The 19,323-nt window shown below is 33.3% G+C and overlaps 2 protein-coding genes across 2 annotated transcripts; both read left to right on the top strand.

Annotated features, from left to right (window-relative positions):
- The first annotated feature begins 7,750 nt into the window (after nt 1–7,750).
- LOC140838578 (trans-resveratrol di-O-methyltransferase-like) lies at nt 7,751–9,765 on the top strand. The gene is made up of 2 exons (XM_073204998.1): nt 7,751–8,573; nt 9,432–9,765. The coding sequence occupies exons 1-2, from the start codon at nt 7,800–7,802 to the stop codon at nt 9,738–9,740; spliced, it is 1,083 nt and encodes a 360-aa protein (XP_073061099.1). The 5' UTR covers nt 7,751–7,799; the 3' UTR covers nt 9,741–9,765.
- An 8,346-nt stretch (nt 9,766–18,111) lies between these two features.
- Nucleotides 18,112–19,091, top strand: LOC140838576 (fasciclin-like arabinogalactan protein 9). The gene has a single exon (XM_073204996.1). The coding sequence runs from the start codon at nt 18,168–18,170 to the stop codon at nt 18,915–18,917; it is 750 nt and encodes a 249-aa protein (XP_073061097.1). The 5' UTR covers nt 18,112–18,167; the 3' UTR covers nt 18,918–19,091.
- Nucleotides 19,092–19,323: the final 232 nt, after the last annotated feature.

Raw genomic sequence — 19,323 nt, 5'->3', positions numbered from 1 at the left:
GTGTACTCCTTTTGACTGTTTTCGCAGTCATGCTCTCAAAATTTCTATAAGCTTTTATAAACTTTATTTATAAGCTTATCGATTGATCATATCAAACTTATTTCTTATAAATTCAACCCATTGAATTTATTATCTCGCGGGAACAAGTAAATCAGTGCTTGTGTGACCCTCAATGGTTCAGAGATCCAGCTAGCTTGAGTTCACAACTCTTTGTGATTCAGGACAATTTCCTTTATTCGGGCTTACCCTAATTTGCCCCATTCTATGTACCAACTATTGATCATGAGAATGTCAGAAATCATATTTCTGATTAAACTCATCGAATCATGGTAAGAGCGTCTAGTAGTATCACCCCATGATTTCTTAGGTATTATTGATAGTGTCTGCAAGAACCAATCAATTATGATTAACGTACAATATGGTCCCTTCATCTCATATATCCCAATCGAATCTACAAACATGGGTTCATCGAGGGTTGCATAATAATTCGATAACTATGTGACACATATTTGAGAATAAATAGTGGCATCACATGTACTATTGGAGAACTCCTTCTCTAACGTACATCTCATACTCAGGTCAGATATTTCATGCACTATTATTTCATCAGATCACATAGGATATTCATACACGTGGGTGAGCGGTGAATTCCTGACTACAACGCACTGGCTCCTACATTTGTCGAAACTCTACCCAATCTCGCCACCTGATGACTATCTTGGAGTCGGTAAACTAGTCAAAGCACCACCCTAGCATATAGAGTCTCAGTATTGTCCCGGGTCGTAAGGACTAATGGTTATGACGGACTTATCCTCTCGATTAATGATAACCACTTGGAAAGTTCGAGGGAGGGTTGTTTGGTATAATAATCATATGACTACTCATCTGCATATTTGGACATCTATATGTCCTTACCAAGAAACGCAGTACACAAGATCACAGATGTTAGTCTCGCGCTCAAGCGACCAATATCCAATTTTAGACGGCTGAATTGACTAGGAACGAATTTAGATTTACAGTGTTTACAAATGAGTTTCAACATCAAATTACAATTCATTTATATTGAAGTATAATCAAGGTCTTTATCTATGTTGATCACATGAGTATACAAATAAAAAAATAACAATACCATAAAATAATGCATTATATGAAAATAAAGATTTTTTATTACAACCGAGTCAATAAATTCCCTTACCAACAATTGGTTCACAGGACATCTACTCTAACAATACTAACATTGGAAAATCAATATCTAGTATACTCAAGAAATTATGGCCTCAGTGACAAGAATCTTCTTCTAAGCAATTCCGAATGATCATGTATGTAATCAAAATATTCAGCTTCGTGAACACCATGTCTCTAAAATGTGCAATGGAACTGAGAATATTTTATATTATCCACGAACATGACTTTGATCGATCTTTTTTTTTAAGCAACGATGACTTTAAAATTGTAGTTAGAAAAAAAATCTCCGTCTCTCCTAAACTTAGGACTATATTTAATTTTATATGTGAGGACCCAAGAATTAGCTACACAAAGCTTCAAGACATGAATTCAAAGAGGAATTTGAAGGGACATAACAACATTTTAATGGTGTTTAAAGTCCATAAAGAGACCATAAACATAGCGGTAATAGTATTGAATGGGATCTTCACCTCCCCTCCATGAACATGGTGGTAATGGCATTGAATTGTAGCCTCTTCACCTCCCCTCCATGAACCTATAAATACCCCCCAATAGCTCAAGGAAATCACACCAAAAACAAGGCACAATTTGTCCATATTTTCAAGCTCCATATATAGCGGTTATTCTCAAGCCTCGATTTACCTCCGTCCTACCCATATTTTGTCCCAAGTTTTGATTAAGGTTACTGCTCAAGTGCTGCCACTATTCGGAAGAGTTCGAGTGGAATTCCTCCACAAGTTCTTCACGTTGTATTCCGAAAATAATAATCAAGTGAGTGAGTTTTTGCTATACTCTTATTTACACTTGCATTCATAAGTGTACTACTTGATATATATATCGACATGCTTGTTCTTTGTAAGTATGTCCACATTTGCTTAAAAATAAGTTATGTATATTTCTTGAAATTCGATCGGCATGATATATTCGTTCCTGTTTGTTATGAACATTTTTGAACAATTTGTTGTTTGATAATAGTTATAATATTTGAAAGCATGTTTGAAATATTTGAAATGCACTGTAATGATTCGAATTAGAAATGGCAAGAAAATTCCGATATTTGATATGTTTTGTTTAAGGCCCTGATGCGGTGGGTTATAATAACCGTTCTTTTGACCTCGCCCCTTAGAGGAGTAACATATAGGGGACTGATCAGTAAACCATGAAAAGGAGATGATTCTCAGTGCTATGTTTGTATCTTGTTCATATTCGATTCAACATGCTTATAATTGAAATTATGATAACGTATTCATATAATTGTCACCTTGATATTTATTATGCCCGATCGGCCCCCATTTATCGAGTATTTCCCAAGTACTCACCCCTTACATTACCACCCTAGATAAGAACGAGGAACAATCGAAGATAAAGAACAAGAATACTTTTGAGGATGGTGATCCGATTCAATACCAGTCTTATGATTCTATCTTTAAGTTAGATTATCGTATATTATGCTTCCGCATTTCGTTTCAATCGCATTGTAAAGACGATTATTGATTTATGTAATAGACTGGCTTTTGTTTATTTGATGTACTACGTGGCTTGTTGTTATACGATTTAAATTGTTAAACAACGCCGATGGCACGTCTTGGTTTCGGGGCGTGACATTATATGTATCAAAGGGAAATATTTATTTTATAAAATTATATTTATGCGACGTTATTTATTTTATAAAATTATATTTATGCAACTGAACTCAAATATAATACCAAAATAAAACATTTATCTATCAATTTCATCGTGTTTTGATATTTTCTTCAATGAACGTCGGGACCAATGTTAAGGGTTTCCATTTTGCGTGTCAGACTAGGTCTTGATATGCGGATCTACCCATCACGCCCATTTCTAAAATAAAACAAATATTATTAATTCTATATTTTTAGATTCTTGTGTGATTCATATAATGAGATAAAGAACTGGCCGGCAATTTTATATTTAGAAATTCAACGAAAGAGAGTGAACTATTTGCACTAAAAATAAATTTTTGGTCCAATAGAATAAGTACATGTATGTAATGTTGAATTATTTGGTCTAAATTTATTTTAGCCCAAATAATGTGTGTGTGTGTGTGTGTGTTGAGTGACACACGATCAAATTATAGTAGAGAACTGGGAAAAACTACTTCAAAAATTTATAAAGTTAAATTTTCCGAATTTTTGCAATATTCATTTAAGCCTTGTATAATATATTCCAATCTTGCAAAATATCCTACCAATTTCGAAAATATGCATGCTTATGCATAATTTATTGACTTAATATTGTATTTCCAAAAGTATTCCAATATTTCCAATATTTTTCCATCAAAATATGTACGCCCAAAATTTAATAATAAGCATCCTAAAATTAGAGTTGCACAAGGGGTTTCGCACTTTTGTCATATTATCTTGTCTTCTTCCGGCCGTGGGTATAAAAAAGAACATTATCTTCTTTGGCTCTGATTCAATATACAATCTTGGATAAACTCATCAAATTTTGATTACCATTATAGAGAAATGGCCTTCCCTGACAAGGCTGCATCTTCGTCTGAGCAACTCCTTGATGCTCATGGTCATGTGTGGAATCAAATTTTGAATTTCATAAACTCCATGTCTCTGAAATGTGCAATTCAACTTGGCTTATTTGATATTGTCCACAAACATGGCAAACCAATCACCCTCACTGAATTAATCCATGCACTCCCGATCAACAGACAAAAATCCCACGGTGTGGATCGTCTCATGCGCATATTTTGGTCCATATTTTTTTACTTTCATAATAGAAAGTGAACCTCAAAGTTTTAAAGAGGTCGTGAATTCACGTTAGAGACCTCCATGGAAATAGGTAATTCTTTTTTAAATTGAATATATTTTGCAAAACCATACATGAGAATCAAATAATCTTCCTCTAGGAAGCAAACAACTGAGTTATAAATGGATTTTTAAGAGGAAAATGAAATCATATAGAACTATAGATAAGTTAAAATTCGGACTTATAATCAAATATTATACCGTCAACAAGAAGTGCTTGATTACTTTGGCAGTTATTCTCCGATAACGACAATAACCTCTATACGAGTGATAACTGCAATTGCTGCTTTGAGAAATATTGAAATACACTAAATGGATGTAAAAACAACTTTTTTAAATGGATATTTAGAAGAGAAGGTTTACAAGGAACAACATAGAGGATTTTTTGTGCCTGGTCAGGAAAACAAAGTTTATAAATTGGTGAAGTCTTTGTATTTAGCAAGCACCAAAGCAATGATAAGAAAAATTCGATAAAGACATGATATAAAGTGGATTCAAAGTCAATGAGTGTGACAAATCTGTATACGTTAAAGACATTGAAAATTACTATGTTATTTGATGTTTTACGTAGATGACATGCTTATTATTAGGAGTAATGATAAAATAGTTAAGTCCACTAAGAAGTTATTGAACACTATATTTCAAATGAAGGACATGGGCTTACTTGATGTAATTCTTGGAATTAAAATCCATGAATATCAAAAGAGCTTGTTCTCAGTCAGAAACATTATGTTGACAATATTCTTGAAAATTTCAACAAAGATAATTGTTCATTGGGTAAAACTCTAATAGACTAAAGTCAACATCTATCGAGTAATCAATGTGAGATTGTGTCTCAATAAGAGTATTGAGAATCATTGAAAGTTGAATATACTTAATGAGGTGTACAAGACAAGTCATAGCTATATAGTAAACAAGTTGAGTAGATTCACGAGTAATTTAGCAGTTGAATATTGTAAAAAAAAGTGAGATTTTTGAAGTATTTAAGGTATACTTGTGACTATGGACTACAATGTACTATATATTTTGTTGTTATTGAATGATACAGTGATGTAAACTAGATATCTGATATGAAATACTCAAAGTATGCTAGTGGATTTGTGTTTACACATGGAGGTGCAACGATTACGGGTAAATTTTTTAAACAGGTTTTAATATCCAAATCTAGGAAGAAATTTGAATGTACAACCAAAGACAAACGTGGTGAAGAGGCTGAGTATATAATTTCAGAAGATATTCCAAGCTGGCCAAAACTTGTGCCAACTATTTGTATTCATTAATGTGATGGTAAGTCTATGATTGGAATGGAAAAAAACAATAAATATAATGGTAAATCTAGACATATATATCGCATATACAATATCATTAGGCAATTACTATCAACTTGAGTTATATTTGTTGACAACATAAAGTCAAATAATAATCTAATGAATCCGCTAAACAAATAGTTAAATGGAGAGTTAGTTGCAAAATCATCAAGGGAAATGAAAAGCAAGCCTAAGGAATAAGTTGATGAAAAGTAAAACTCAACATACGCTGATCGGAGATCTCAAGAATTAGGTTCAATGAGAGAATCTAATTGCACTAATTTGTTAAATCATTTTGGAAGTTATCTCGTATTAATTCCTATGATGAAACAGTTGAGGAGATGATAAATTATGACTTTCTCTGATTCTTAAGCATCAAAAAATAAGTGAAACAACGCATTTTATTCTTTCAAAGATTCACCTATGTGATAGAAAAATGGGGCCGCTTTAAAAGAATTGCACGACTCTAAAACATCTCACATGACCAGACGTGTCCATGGACGAAATGAACACAATAATGAGAACAAAAGTGTATCAACGATAATCTTTTGTGAGGCATGTCAAAGTTTATGCAACAAAAACAGAATTGTTCAAGGACCTCGTGTCTATTAGTCAGCCATTAAAATAATATACTTTCACAAAGAAAATTTCAAGGGGTAACTCATACTTATCATATGCAAGATTCAATTGTTGAACATAATCACCCAGTTTTTTTTTTTACATTGATCAAAAGTCTTTCATTTTTCGTTCTGGTTTCTTATCGTTTTCTGTTCAAAAGTGATTACGATCAAGTATATTTTCTATTTGTCGGAGTAGCATTTTGTGCTTATTTGCTACCGGTATTACCATTGAAACTTGGGAGCAAATATCTATACGATTCTAAAACACCATTGGTAGATGACAAAGGAAATTGTGTTTTCCATAAGCCTCGGTCACCTACTCGTTCAACTGTCAGAGCCTATAACATTTTTTTGTTCTTCTTATAAATATATTCGTAAATATTTATATTTTCATTATTGTTATTAATATTTTTTTGTTTAACGTATTTCTTCCTCTCTATATATATATATTGGATAGAACGAAGTACCAAGGATGTAAAAGGATCTTCTTAAAGAAACAACATTTAATAATGACCTCGACTAATTGTTAGTCAATGTCATCTTCAAGAATTTCTCACCGACATAGATGATTTGATGGAATGTTACCATCACAAGATCGAAACACAATCTTCTTCAATTAGGATATATACATTATATTACAAGCAGTTTTCATGTGGGAGACCAACCAAATAAACAAATGAATGAGACAGCCTACGGGGTGTGGGTGTCCAATTCACAAGATAATTCTAACATGCTTATAGGCCATATTCCATGTGTATGCCAGCTTTTAATTAGCTTAAAATTAATTACTTCTAACATACTTTGATTTGTTAGTTCGTATTAATCACGATAAGTTGCATCTCAGATCTAGACTTGCTAATTCTTTCCTAATTTTCAATAATATAAGGGTTTTTACATTAAATAATGTAGGATCGAACACTTGCCGCTTTACCAAAAGCTATAGCTGGTGGTAATGGTGCAACTCAAATCTTTTAAACTGCACAGCAGCTCAAGCACCACTTTGGAAGGTTTTTAGCAAGGTTTCCGGCTAGGGTATATATGCTGCTGGAATTTTCGAATTTGCAGCTCTAAAATTTCAAAAATTGGGGTGCAGTGAGAATGACTAGAGATGATGGACTATTTATAGGTGAGGGAAGGAGGCTAAACTTGGTGTCTAAATTATGTCAAAATTGGCCCTAAATCTCACGTTTTTGGCTCCCAATCCCATCCATAATTGATTTATTTAGCTATCAATTTGTGGAGTTTATTCCTTAATCCCTTGACCTTAATTGGTTCGAAAATATGGTGGCTAGGTGTAAGGATTTTTGTGCAAAAGTTTGATAGATTATTTCCCATTAATCTTGTAAGCATCTTTGTATCTATGCATCACAATATTTAGGCATATAACCGGTTTATTTCATCCTACCTATGCGGGCATTGCCCCCATGATAGGATGGATGGTCAAGATTTGTCCATGCATATGTAGGACCCACTTTTTTTTTTTGAAATTGTATGTTTGGCAAGATTTTGGTCATCCATCCTCTCATGTAGGCAATGCCCACATGGGTAGGATCTCATTAACCCATATAACCTAGTAAGATTTTCGAATTTTTGCAATATCCATGCATTAATCCTTTAGTCTTTGTATAATATCTTCCAATCTTGCAACATATCCTACCAATTTCGAAAATATGCATATAAGCATAATATATTGACTTAATATTGTATTTCCAAAAGTATTAAATATGTACACTCAAAAATTAATAATAAGCATAGAGTTGCGTAAGGGTTTTCACATTTGTATCATCCTATCTTGTCTTTTTCAGGCCGCGGCCCGCGGGTATAAAGGAACATTATCTTCTTTGGCTCCGATTCTATATACAATCTTGGATAAGTCATCAAATTTTGATTTCCATTGTCAAGAAATGGCCTTCCCTGACAAGACTTCTTCGTCTGAGCAACTCCTTGATGCTCATGGTCATGTGTGGAATCAAATTTTCAATTTCATAAACTCCATGTCTCTGAAATGTGCGATTCAACTTGGCTTATTTGATATTGTCCACAAACATGGCAAACCAATCACACTCACTGAATTAATCCATGCACTCCCGATCCACAGACAAAAATCCCACGGTGTGGATCGTCTCATGCGCATTTTAATCCATTCGAAGTTCTTCGTCAAGGTCTCTATCCCCGACAAGGAAGAAAAAGAGGGTTACTGGCTAACACCGGCCTCTCGTCTCCTCTTGACAGACCATCCCTCGAGCGTAGCACCATTTGCACTAGCCCAACTCGACCCACTTGTAATAGATTCATGGCATTATGTGGGAGACTGGTTTCAAAACGACACTCCCACGCCATTCGCCAACGCTCATGGCAAGGCGTTTTGGGAGCTTGCAGAGCACGAGCCGCGGATGAATCAGTTCTTTAATGAAGGAATGGCTAGTGATGCACATTTTGTGGCTAGCATTATTACTAGAGATTGCAAGCATGTCTTTGAAGGTTTAAAATCTATTGTAGACGTTGGGGGAGGCACAGGGACCCTGGCTAAGTTTATTGGTGATGCGTTCCCTGGGTTGAAATGTATTGTGCTGGATCTTCCTCATGTCGTTGCGGGCTTGGAAGGGACGGATAACTTGACCTTTGTTGGAGGAGACATGTTTGATTTTGTTCCTCCTGCTGAGGCTGTGTTCCTCAAGGTATGGTTACAACTGATTTATGTAAAAACTATTGTATATCTACTTCATAAATCCACCCAAATCTTAACATACTCGATAGATTGTTACACCCGAATCCTAAAAAACAAAAAGAACATTTTTGTTCATTAACTTACTATTTGGAAAGCCTGACTATTTGCAATTCATGCGACCAAGATCTCGGGGAAACATGCACTTTTGTCCTATATATACAAGCTAATCGAGTTGAACATATTTAGTTATTTACTATCATATATTTAGGGGTTCACAGTCTCGAGACAATGTAGAATACATACAAATACTCGATTATGATCGGTTGTACATGAGTTGATGGAATCCTTCTTTATCTTGTAAAAAATTAAATTTGTTTATTATAAGTTTCAGTCCATTAAATGTTCAAATTTTGGTTTTGATATAATTTTTTTCTTTTATTCATATTTTTAGGTTGTAATGTTGAGGTGATACTTAAAAATGTTGATGTGTTGCGGAATATGTCACATGACACTAAAATTATTGATGTACCGAAAAATATTGATGTATTTGGTTTAACATCGATAATTAGTACAAAAGAAAATTAAAATTTAGCATACCAAAACCAAACTCCGATGAGTCAATGAATTAAAACAAAATGTACAAGTTGACAGAAAAAAAATTTATTTCCACTTAAAAAACATCTTGTTCAATATATTATGCAAGTAAACCATATTTTTTTCTTTTTTCAAGCAACCCTCATATTGTAAATTAAAAACCGATTAATTGACATGATGGTGTAGTGGACATGTTGCATTGAACAAGAAACCGATTTTTTTAACAACCTTGAAATTGTAAATTAAGAAGTAATTAATTGACATGATGATGCAGTGGATATTGCACGATTGGAATGATGAAGAGTGCATTAAAATATTGCTGAAATGCAAAGAAGCAATTCACAAGAAAGAAAATGGAGGAAAAGTGATAATAGTTGATATGGTTCTGATGGAGGATGAGAGGATGAAAGAGCACGAAGCAACTGAAACTCAGTTCTTCTTTGATATGTTGATGATGACTATGGCCACTGGAAAAGAGAGAAATGAGACGCAATGGAGAGAACTCTTTTTGGCAGCTGGTTTCACGAGATACAAATTTACTCCTTGTTTGGGACTGCGATCGTTGATTGAGATTTTTCCATAACTTAAGAATATTATCTGTATTGAAAATTAATTATTTGTATTATCGTTAAAGGGAAATTTATCTCGTACTTTTTTTTCTTATCGGTTGTCTTTAATCTCACAACAATTGATTTTTGTCATCGTCGCTCCATAGAACTTAGTTTTTACTTATAAATAGTACCTTAGTGTACGGAGTAATAAAATACTTGTAAAATTAGTAAGTATGATTTTTTAAATAATTATTTAAAATTATTGATATAATTAATATATGTAATTATATTAAAAATCATATATTATTTTTATATCAAAATTTTTAAAAATAAATAAATATTTTTTAAAAAATACAAAATATTTAGTAGATGAAAATTTTGATTAAAAATGTTAATATTTTTAAACATTTTAAAAAATATTTATAATAAAGTTCTAATTAAATAATTTATTTAATATTTTAGAGAGTGTGGGAAACTAAATTTTAAAAAGTAATATAAAATAGATTCATTCATGAGTAGGTCTCTTGTGAGACAGTCTCACGAATCTTTATCTGTGAGACGGGTGAAGCCCGCCAATATTTACAATAAAAAATAATATTTTTAGCATAAAAATATTATTTTTTTATGGATGACCCAAATAAGAGATCTGTCTCACAAAATACAACTCATAAGACCGTATCACACAAGTTTTTGTCTTTATCCATAAAGTAATTATAGGTTGTGCTTGGATTTGATGTGTATTTCAAATTATTTGACTTGCTGAGATGAACAAAATTGAAATAAATTTTAAATTCACGTCATACAATTTCAATATTAATTGTTGTATATTTCAAATACACTTAAATAAAGATCATTTAAAATTCATCGTTCAAATTCTTTCTCAAAATAAAATTCATCAATCCAAACGCAACCTTATTTTATTTGATTTCCGTTATCAATTGAAGTTAATTCCTTTCTTGATCCATCAAAATCCTTCCTGAAATGTACAAGCTTCTTTAATACATATGGCTTTCGGATTTGGACGATGATATCCCTCCCTATTATGGATATTACATATATGGTATGATCGAGGTTTAGCTAAAGCTGTAATTTTTAAACTAGTTTTATATTTTGTTTTATAAATTTTGGTTCAACGGTGAAAATTGTAGATTGTAAATGTGTTTACAGAGGTTAATAACTATTTAATTAGCTTCTATATTTTCCCTAAAAAATTATAAAATAAAATTGCATGAAACAATATTACACGCATTTAAGTCTCATGAGCATTCTTAAATGGTATTTTTGTAAATTGTGCATTTCACGTCGCAAATGTAAATACATGTATCATAAAATAAATCTATTTAGAGTTTAAGAAGACTAACAAGTTAGAATACAAAAGTTGTCATTTAAATAAATTCAATTTTTAAAGCGTTTTTATTATAAAAGCAATCCAAAGTCATTTTGATGTTAGGATAAATATGAAAAAATATTTTTATTTTTAAATAGAAGTAGAATCAAAAGCTCAAACCTCAAATATTATCGCTTTTAAAAGAACTTTTATGTGTTTTTTAATTAATTTTTGTGAAGAAAAAAAACTCCATTAAAAAAACAATTTTTTAAAATAGTACGTTTATCTCATTGACTTTTCCGATAACTTTTAAGCAATTGTCTATAAAGTCTTCAAGTGTCGTGCTCCTAGATCGGGGTTAGTCGACACCGACGTTGTCTCACAATCACATAATTACAAAACAACAAGCCTCGTAGTAAATCGCAATAATCAGTCTTTTTCGTAAAAAGTAATCGTCTTTACAAAGCGATAGAAATAAAATGGGGAAGCGAAATATATGATAATAAAATTAAAAGGCAGAATAAATTCGACTGGTCTCGAATTGGGTTTGCTCAATCACCATCCCCAAAAGTAGTCTTGCTCTTCATCCTCGATTATTCCTCGTTCTTATCTGAGTGGGAATGTAAGGGGTGAGAATTTTGGGAAATACTCAGTAAATGGGGGCCGATCGTGCATAACAAATATCGAGGATATACATACGAATAAATTATCGTAATTTAAATATTAAGCATGTTGAATCAAATACTAACAAAAATACTAATATAGCACTAAAAATCATTTCATTTTCTATGGTTTTACTGATCAGTCCCCTATATGTTACTCCTCTAAGGGGCGATGCCAAAGGAACGGTTATTATAACCCACCACATCAGGTCCTAAACAAAACATATCAACGTTCGGAATTTCCTTTACCATTTCTAAATCAAATCATTATAGTGCATTTCAAATAATTCAACATGCTTTCAAATATTATAGCTGATATCGAACAACGAATAATTTAGGGGGATTTTATACCAAATGAAAACGAATAAATTATGCCAAACGAATTTTTAAAGTTATATTTAATTTATTTCGAAATATATTATGCTCACTTAGAAGAGAAAATAGGTGAGCCAAATCCTTTATATAATAATTAATATATTCAAAAGTCCACTTTAAAATAATCAAATAAGTGAACCATATTTATTAAAAAGGTATAAATATCAAGGGCCACTTAAATAAATATAAGTGTGCGATTTTTATTTAATAATATCAAAACAAAAGAAAACAAAAGAGAAAACCCACTTACCGGTGTTGTGAAATACTTAAAACGTGATAGGGAGTGTAGGAAATCGGCGATACTCGGAAAACTCCTAGTCTCACTCTCGGGTGGCTCCTGGATAAACAATAAGCGAGACAAAAACTTGAAAACTAAGCTTCTAATATTCTTGGGGTGTGTTTGGTTGAGTAGATTAAATAATGATAGATTAATAGTCAAATATTTATCGTTAAAATTTTAAGTTGTTTTAATAATCATTTTGACCCGGTTTAAGATCCAATTTTATAGATAACTATTTGATTAATAAAATTGGATCTTAAACCGAGTCAAAATGATTATTAAAATATCTTAAAATTTTAACGATAAATATTTGACTATTAATATATCCTTATTTAATCCGCTCAACCAAACACACCCTTGGGTTATCGATTAACTACATGTGGGTTTTTGAGAAATAAGGAACAAGGCATGGCTTACCACTCCAAGGAGGATAACCGAGAATTGATGAGTTTGTGGGGAGGATTTGGGGCTTCGAATGGCTGCTGGTCCAGGGACATCAACTTGATGTTGCACGGTTCAAAGATGACAGAGAAAGCTTCGTGAATTTGCTGCAAGAAAGCTCCTACGACAGCTTGTTCGAACCGCCGCGGAAATCTCGAGATTTTGGATGGCTTGTTTGATCAAGCTCCTCGGCTATTTCTGGACCAACTTCGGGCAGCAACTGAGCTCGAAAGGATGAGCAGGAACTCGGTCGATACAGGTGTATTAACAATAGCAGCAACTGGACTTCGACACGCTACTATAATGCTTCGAATTTGGCTAGGAAATTGGGCCAAGAAATTGTTGTTTGGGGTATTCAAAAGTGAGAGGAAGCAAGAAGAAAACAATGGTAATGGCTTTGTAGAGGCAAGTGTTAAACACTTTCTCCTTAAGAAGAATTTGCCCCTCACAATGTGCTAGAGGTTGGTGGCAATCTTCTCCCAAGATACAACTACAACTCTTGAATAATGAGCACTCAAATATTCAAGTTCTATCACAAGGAAATGAAGAAACTCTCTCTTGTTGAAGAAGGAAGAAGAAGATGCAAAAAGATGAGTATGTTGTGTATGTTATGTTTGATTTTCAAAATATCAAGCATTTAATGTTTTTCATGCAAAAGACATGATCTTTCATTCATAGGGAGTGTCTCTTAGCTATTGTAACTGATCAAAATCATCAAACAATGCAAAGGAGATGAAAAAACATCAGAAAATTCGAAAAAACCCGAAGGGACGCGTCTGTGCGCGCAGGGGCGCACGCCCGCTCGCACGCTGCCGAGCGCGCTCGGCAGCGCCTGCCGAGAGCTCTCGGCTCTCGGCAGGCGTGCTGCTCCGCGCGCATGTGCGCGCCAGACACTGTTAGGCGCGCGCCCATGCGCGCAAGCGCGTGCGCATGTGCGCGCATGACACTGCCATGCGCGCGCACATGCGCGCAGACTCGCGCAGGTGCGCGCCGGCTACTGTTCATGCCGAATTTTTTTTCCCCCGATTTTTGTCCCTTACATGTTCCGACTACTCGTTTTAAGTTCTTTCAACATTTGATGAACTTTTCTCGAGTTTAATTCAGAACCACCGAACTTAATATTCATTCATTAAGTTTCGTTCTTCATTTCGAATTTTTCCAAATCAAACACATTGATTTATTTGCTTAATTTTCATTCATTAAGCACCAAAATTCCAACAGAAATCTGTTTTCCAGCAGCTACAATTTCGAATTTCAGTAGTTACGAGGAGGGAGTTTGCAATGTGTATGGTGGAATTACTACCACTTAGATTCTTCTTATATAAGGGCTTGAATGATTAGCTACAAGATAAGTCTTATATCACTCCGTTACTGTTGGTAATTGCTTAGTCAAAGGGTGGTTAAGTTCTTCTCTTCCAAGTTGAATGTGGCCTCTTTTCGGTTCAAGTTACACGTCCGAGACTCACACTGAAATGGAGTAATTTTTGGTTTTCCTTAATTGCAAGGTAATCGGTAGAATGAATTTCCTCCCAGATTTGTGCCCTTCATTTCTTCCTTCCATATTGTTGCACGGCCTTCATATTCTCCCCTCCTTAATGTAAGTTTCGTTCTCAAGACTTGGATTAACTTGTCCTTCAAAAAGGTAGGGATATTGGTCTCTTATTTTCTCTTCGAGTTCCCACGTGGCTTCTCTTTCGGTATGATTAGACCATTGTATTTTGACGTATGGAATCGTTCGTCGCCTTAGTATTTGGTTTTTTTTTACATTGATCAAAAGTCTTTTATTTTTCATTCTGGTTTCTTATCGTTTTCTGTTCAAAAGTGATTATGATCAAGTATATTTTCTATTTGTCGGAGTAGCATTTTGTGCTTATTTGCTACCGGTATTACCGTTGAAACTTGGGAGCAAACATCTATACGATTCTAAAACACCATTGTTAGATGACAAAGGAAATTGTGTTTTCCATATTGTTATTAATATTTTTTTGTCTAACATATTTCTTCCTCTCTATATATATTGGATAGCACGAAGTACCAAGGATGTAAAAAGATCTTCTTAAAGAAACAACATTTAACAATGACCTCGACTAATTGCTATTCAATGTCATCTTCAAGAATTTCTCACCGACATAGATGGTTTGATGGAATGTTACCATCACTAGATCCAAACACAATCTTCTTCAATTAGGATGTACATGACAAGCAGTTTTCATGTGGGAGACCAACCAAATAAACAAATGAATGAGACAGCCTACGGGGTGTGGGTGTCAAATTCACAAGATAATTCTAACATGCTTGTAGGCCATATTCCATGTGTATGCCAGCTTTTAATTAGCTTAAAATTAATTACTTCTAACATACTTTGATTTGTTAGTTCGTATTAATCACGATACGTTGCATCTCAGATCTAGACTTGCTAATTCTTTCCTAATTTTCAATAATATAAGGGTTTTTGCATTAAATAATGTAGGATCGAACACTTGCCGCTTTACCAAAAGCTATAGCTGGTGGTAATGGTGCAACTCAAATCTTTTAAACTGCACGGCAGCTCAAGCACCACGCTTCGATCGCTCTACCACGCAAGAACAATTATTGCACCCAACAATATCCCTCACAATAATTGCACTCCTTACAATCAATATAATGGAAATCGAACATGTGACCTTGACTCTGATGCCAACTGTAGGACCTAGCGCTTGTCGTTTTACCAAAAGCTAGAGCTAATAGTAATGGTGCAACTCAAATCTTTTAAACCGCACAACAGCTCAATTAGCACAACGATTTGATCGTTCTACCAAGTAGGGACAATTATTACACCCAATAAATAATATTCCATGTGTACTGAGATTATTTTGAATCTTTTTTAAACTCGTCGTTCCTTGGATAATAATTATTCAACGAAATTCAATAATTAAATACCAACGGCATTTGACATACGGGAATCGAAATGATACAGACACGACGTTTTTAATGACATAACAATAATAATAATAATAATAATAATAATGGGATCTCGTGGTTTAAATATATTACTTGGTAGTCAAAGAAGATTTTAACGAGTGGTTAAGATGTAAGTCGACGTGAATTGTGCTGACTGCAAAATATACTATCTTCAATTTTTATTTTTATTTTAAATTAAAAAAAAAACAGGTGAAGTAATTAATTTGCATAATTTTTCCGCTAATTCATTGCATCATTTGCATGTTCTGCTTAGCTAAAATTATTATTAGTAATATTCTGCGACCTGTCATAGTTCAAATCTGAGCCAGCTCATTCCAGCAAAGTCTAACCTCCACGTATCTTTTTCAGTCCATTCCGTTTCTTTCAAAAATTAGTCTCTCTAATATATAACACAAAAACTCGTGACATCGTCTCGTACGTAAATTTTATTAATTTGATTCGATCCAATTCATTAAAAATATTGAATTTTTATGTCAAAAATCTTATTTTTCTATGAGAAATATGAATCGAGTTGATTCATCATATTGCAGATACAGATCACAAGACTGTCTGAACTCTTAATATTAATATTATATATATACATATAAATTATAATATATGTGTTTGTATGTATATATGTGTGTGATTGAACTTGAACTGGCACAACGGAAATATTTTAAAAAATATTATGGAGAGTGAGAAAGGAGGAAAATTGTGTAAGTTGAATATGCTAAAATACAAGACATGCATGAGTGTCCTGCAATTATATGACATTCCCAAACAGCTACTTGTCCAATAATGTAGAAAACGACTATTTTTCGATTTTTGGCTGGAACGCAGTTAGTTTCCGATTATCAGATTCCCGCGGCTAATAAAACAATTAGTTGGAATTTGAGAGAAATTTTGTCTTTTATTTTGTTAATGAAAAAATATATATTTTCTTTACATTGTAATAATAATAATAATAATAATAATAATAATAATAATAATAATAATAATAATAATAATAATAAGAAGAAGCTAAAGAGTCTATATTCTAAAATACATATTCTAATTTATTAATAACGTAAAATATATAAAAAAAAATTCTTTAATTATTTAAAAAAGTTGTAATTAAAACCGATATTTAATCACCTTAAAAATATTAAACTATTAAAAGATGAACTCTCATACTGTAACAAAAATAATATATATATATATATATATATATATATATATATATATATATATATATATATATATATATAATTATTGATTTAATAGATTATCTATTAGTTTTGTATGATACACTTCCATCGTGTATATTTTTATAACCATCAATAAGATGACACTCATATGTATATAAGATATATAATTTTTCTATGTTCAATATTTAAATGTCACCTCATCAATGCTTAAATAAATGTACATAGTATATTTATACAGTACGTATCAAAACTATATTATATATATAATTATTCTATATATATATATATATATATATATATATATATATATATATATATGTAACTACTCATGTTAAAAAAATTAGAAATCAAAGTTTACATTTCTCATATTTAGTAAGTTTCTTTAAAAAATTCGTTACATAAATTAAATTTTTTAACGAATATCAAGACACCAATTTGTGGGTTTTTTTGAAAAAATGATATAATTTTAAAAAGTATGTAATAAAATATTGCAAATTTGAAAGTGTTGTGAAAACATAACAATCCGTAAAATAAAAGTCTGGATTCCAATTTTTTTTAAAAAAATAAATAATATCACGGATTCATTGGATCCGTGATAGCCTGTCACGGATTCAGAATCTGTGGCAGCCGGCACTCAATGAATCCGTGACTGATATATCCTCTCGCCTATAAATTGCATCGAGTCTTCGGTATTCTTTCTGTGCAAATTTTCCGCATTTCTAATGTGCAACAATTTATATTTTTCTTCGCTCCGTGGCTTTTTTGGTCAGCTATAATTCTTTTTGGTCCGACATTGTGTTCATAAAATTTTTTTGTTATCGAGAATTGTTAGGTATTAATTTATTTTATTATTATTGAATTAATATTGTTTTATAATGTATTTTTTATAATGATATTTTTTTTTTTTTATAAGCAGGAGGACCTTGACCCCCTGTAATGAATCCGTGATATTATTTATTTTTTTAAAAAAATTTGAATCCAGACTTTTATTTTACAGATTGTTATAATTTCACAACACTTTGAAATTTACACTATTTTATTACATGCTTTTTAAAATTATATTAATTTGACCCACCTTAATATATATAATATATATATATATTGGTTACCAACTATTTGACTTGAATACGTTAGATAAAACATTAAATTATCACGAGGATCCGGATATCAGCTGCATCTTTATCCCATATATACCCCATATCCCATCCACCCCAATACCGCATTATCTCCGAGTCACAGCTAGCACAATGGCGGCTCCGTCGGCTTCCTCTCTCCTCGCCCTCTCTCTAACTACGCTCCTAGCCTCCCTCCTTTTCATCCCTGCCGCCTACGCTCAGTCTGCCCCAGCCCCCACCGCCCCGGAGCCGATCGACATCTTCGCGATCCTCCAAAAGGCGGGCCAATACGACACCTTTTCTCGCCTCTTGAACGAAACTTCGACGGGCAACCAAATCAACAACCAAGTCAACAATTCCAAAGAGGGGATGACCGTCTTCGCCCCCACGGACAACGCATTTCAAAACCTCCCCACAGGAACCTTAAACAACCTTAGCGATCAACAAAAGGTGCAGCTCCTGCTCTACCATATTCTTCCAAAGTGCTACACTTTGCAGAACTTTCAAACAATCAGCAACCCTGTGAGGACCCTGGCCACCGGGCAGGACGGCCGTCCTTTCGGGCTCAATTTCACCAGCCAAGCCAATCAGTTGAACGTGTCCACGGGGATCGTCGAAGTTCAGATATACAATACGGTGAGAAAAGACTGTCCTTTGGCGGTTTACCAAGTGGACAAGGTTTTACTGCCCGTAGAGTTTACTGAACCCAGTCCTCCGGCTGCTTCTCCAGCGCCAAAGACAGGCGGTGGTGCCGCCGGAAATGGTACTTCTTCTGCGGCGCCAGCTACACCAGCTGATAATGGTAGTGGTGCAGGGAAGATGGGATTTGGATTGGGTTTAGCTTCTGGGATTTTGTTCTTGTGCATGTGGATACTGATATAAGCTGATGAAACTCTTGGCATGGCATTTGTTTTGGTTATTAAAATTTGAACTTTTTTTCTCCTTTTTCTTTAATGTTCGATGGTTTGGTGTAATTAATTGAAGTTCTTGCGTTGATTTAATTTGTACCTGCATTGGGACTACTTTAAATACTTTATTTATGATTTTCTTCGTTCATGCCTTTTATTTCTAATTAATTAAATAAATAAATAAATGTTCCATTTGCTTATTTTTTATTCGAAATATTTTGTTCGATATTAAGAGTAGTTGAGACGAACGTTGACGTACAGTTTTGATATGTTGTATACCTATTGTAATCTTATGTGAGTATCGATGATGTGTCACTCACCTATTAGATGTGATGAAATATATAAAAATTATGCATCCAATAGGTGAGTGACACCTCATC

This window comes from Primulina eburnea, chromosome 8, assembly GCF_022965805.1.
Source record: "Primulina eburnea isolate SZY01 chromosome 8, ASM2296580v1, whole genome shotgun sequence".
NCBI lineage: Eukaryota > Viridiplantae > Streptophyta > Magnoliopsida > Lamiales > Gesneriaceae > Primulina > Primulina eburnea.
This window is presented reverse-complemented; position numbering and strand designations above follow the sequence as displayed.

Excerpts from the sequence above, each read along its gene's own strand:
- LOC140838576 (XM_073204996.1), top strand. The coding sequence starts at position 18,168 with ATGGCGGCTCCGTCGGCTTCCTCTCTCCTCGCCCTCTCTCTAACTACG.
- LOC140838578 (XM_073204998.1), top strand. The coding sequence starts at position 7,800 with ATGGCCTTCCCTGACAAGACTTCTTCGTCTGAGCAACTCCTTGATGCT. Across the intron at positions 8,574-9,431 it reads CTGAGGCTGTGTTCCTCAAG|TGGATATTGCACGATTGGAA; the intron begins GTATGGTTACAA and ends ATGATGATGCAG.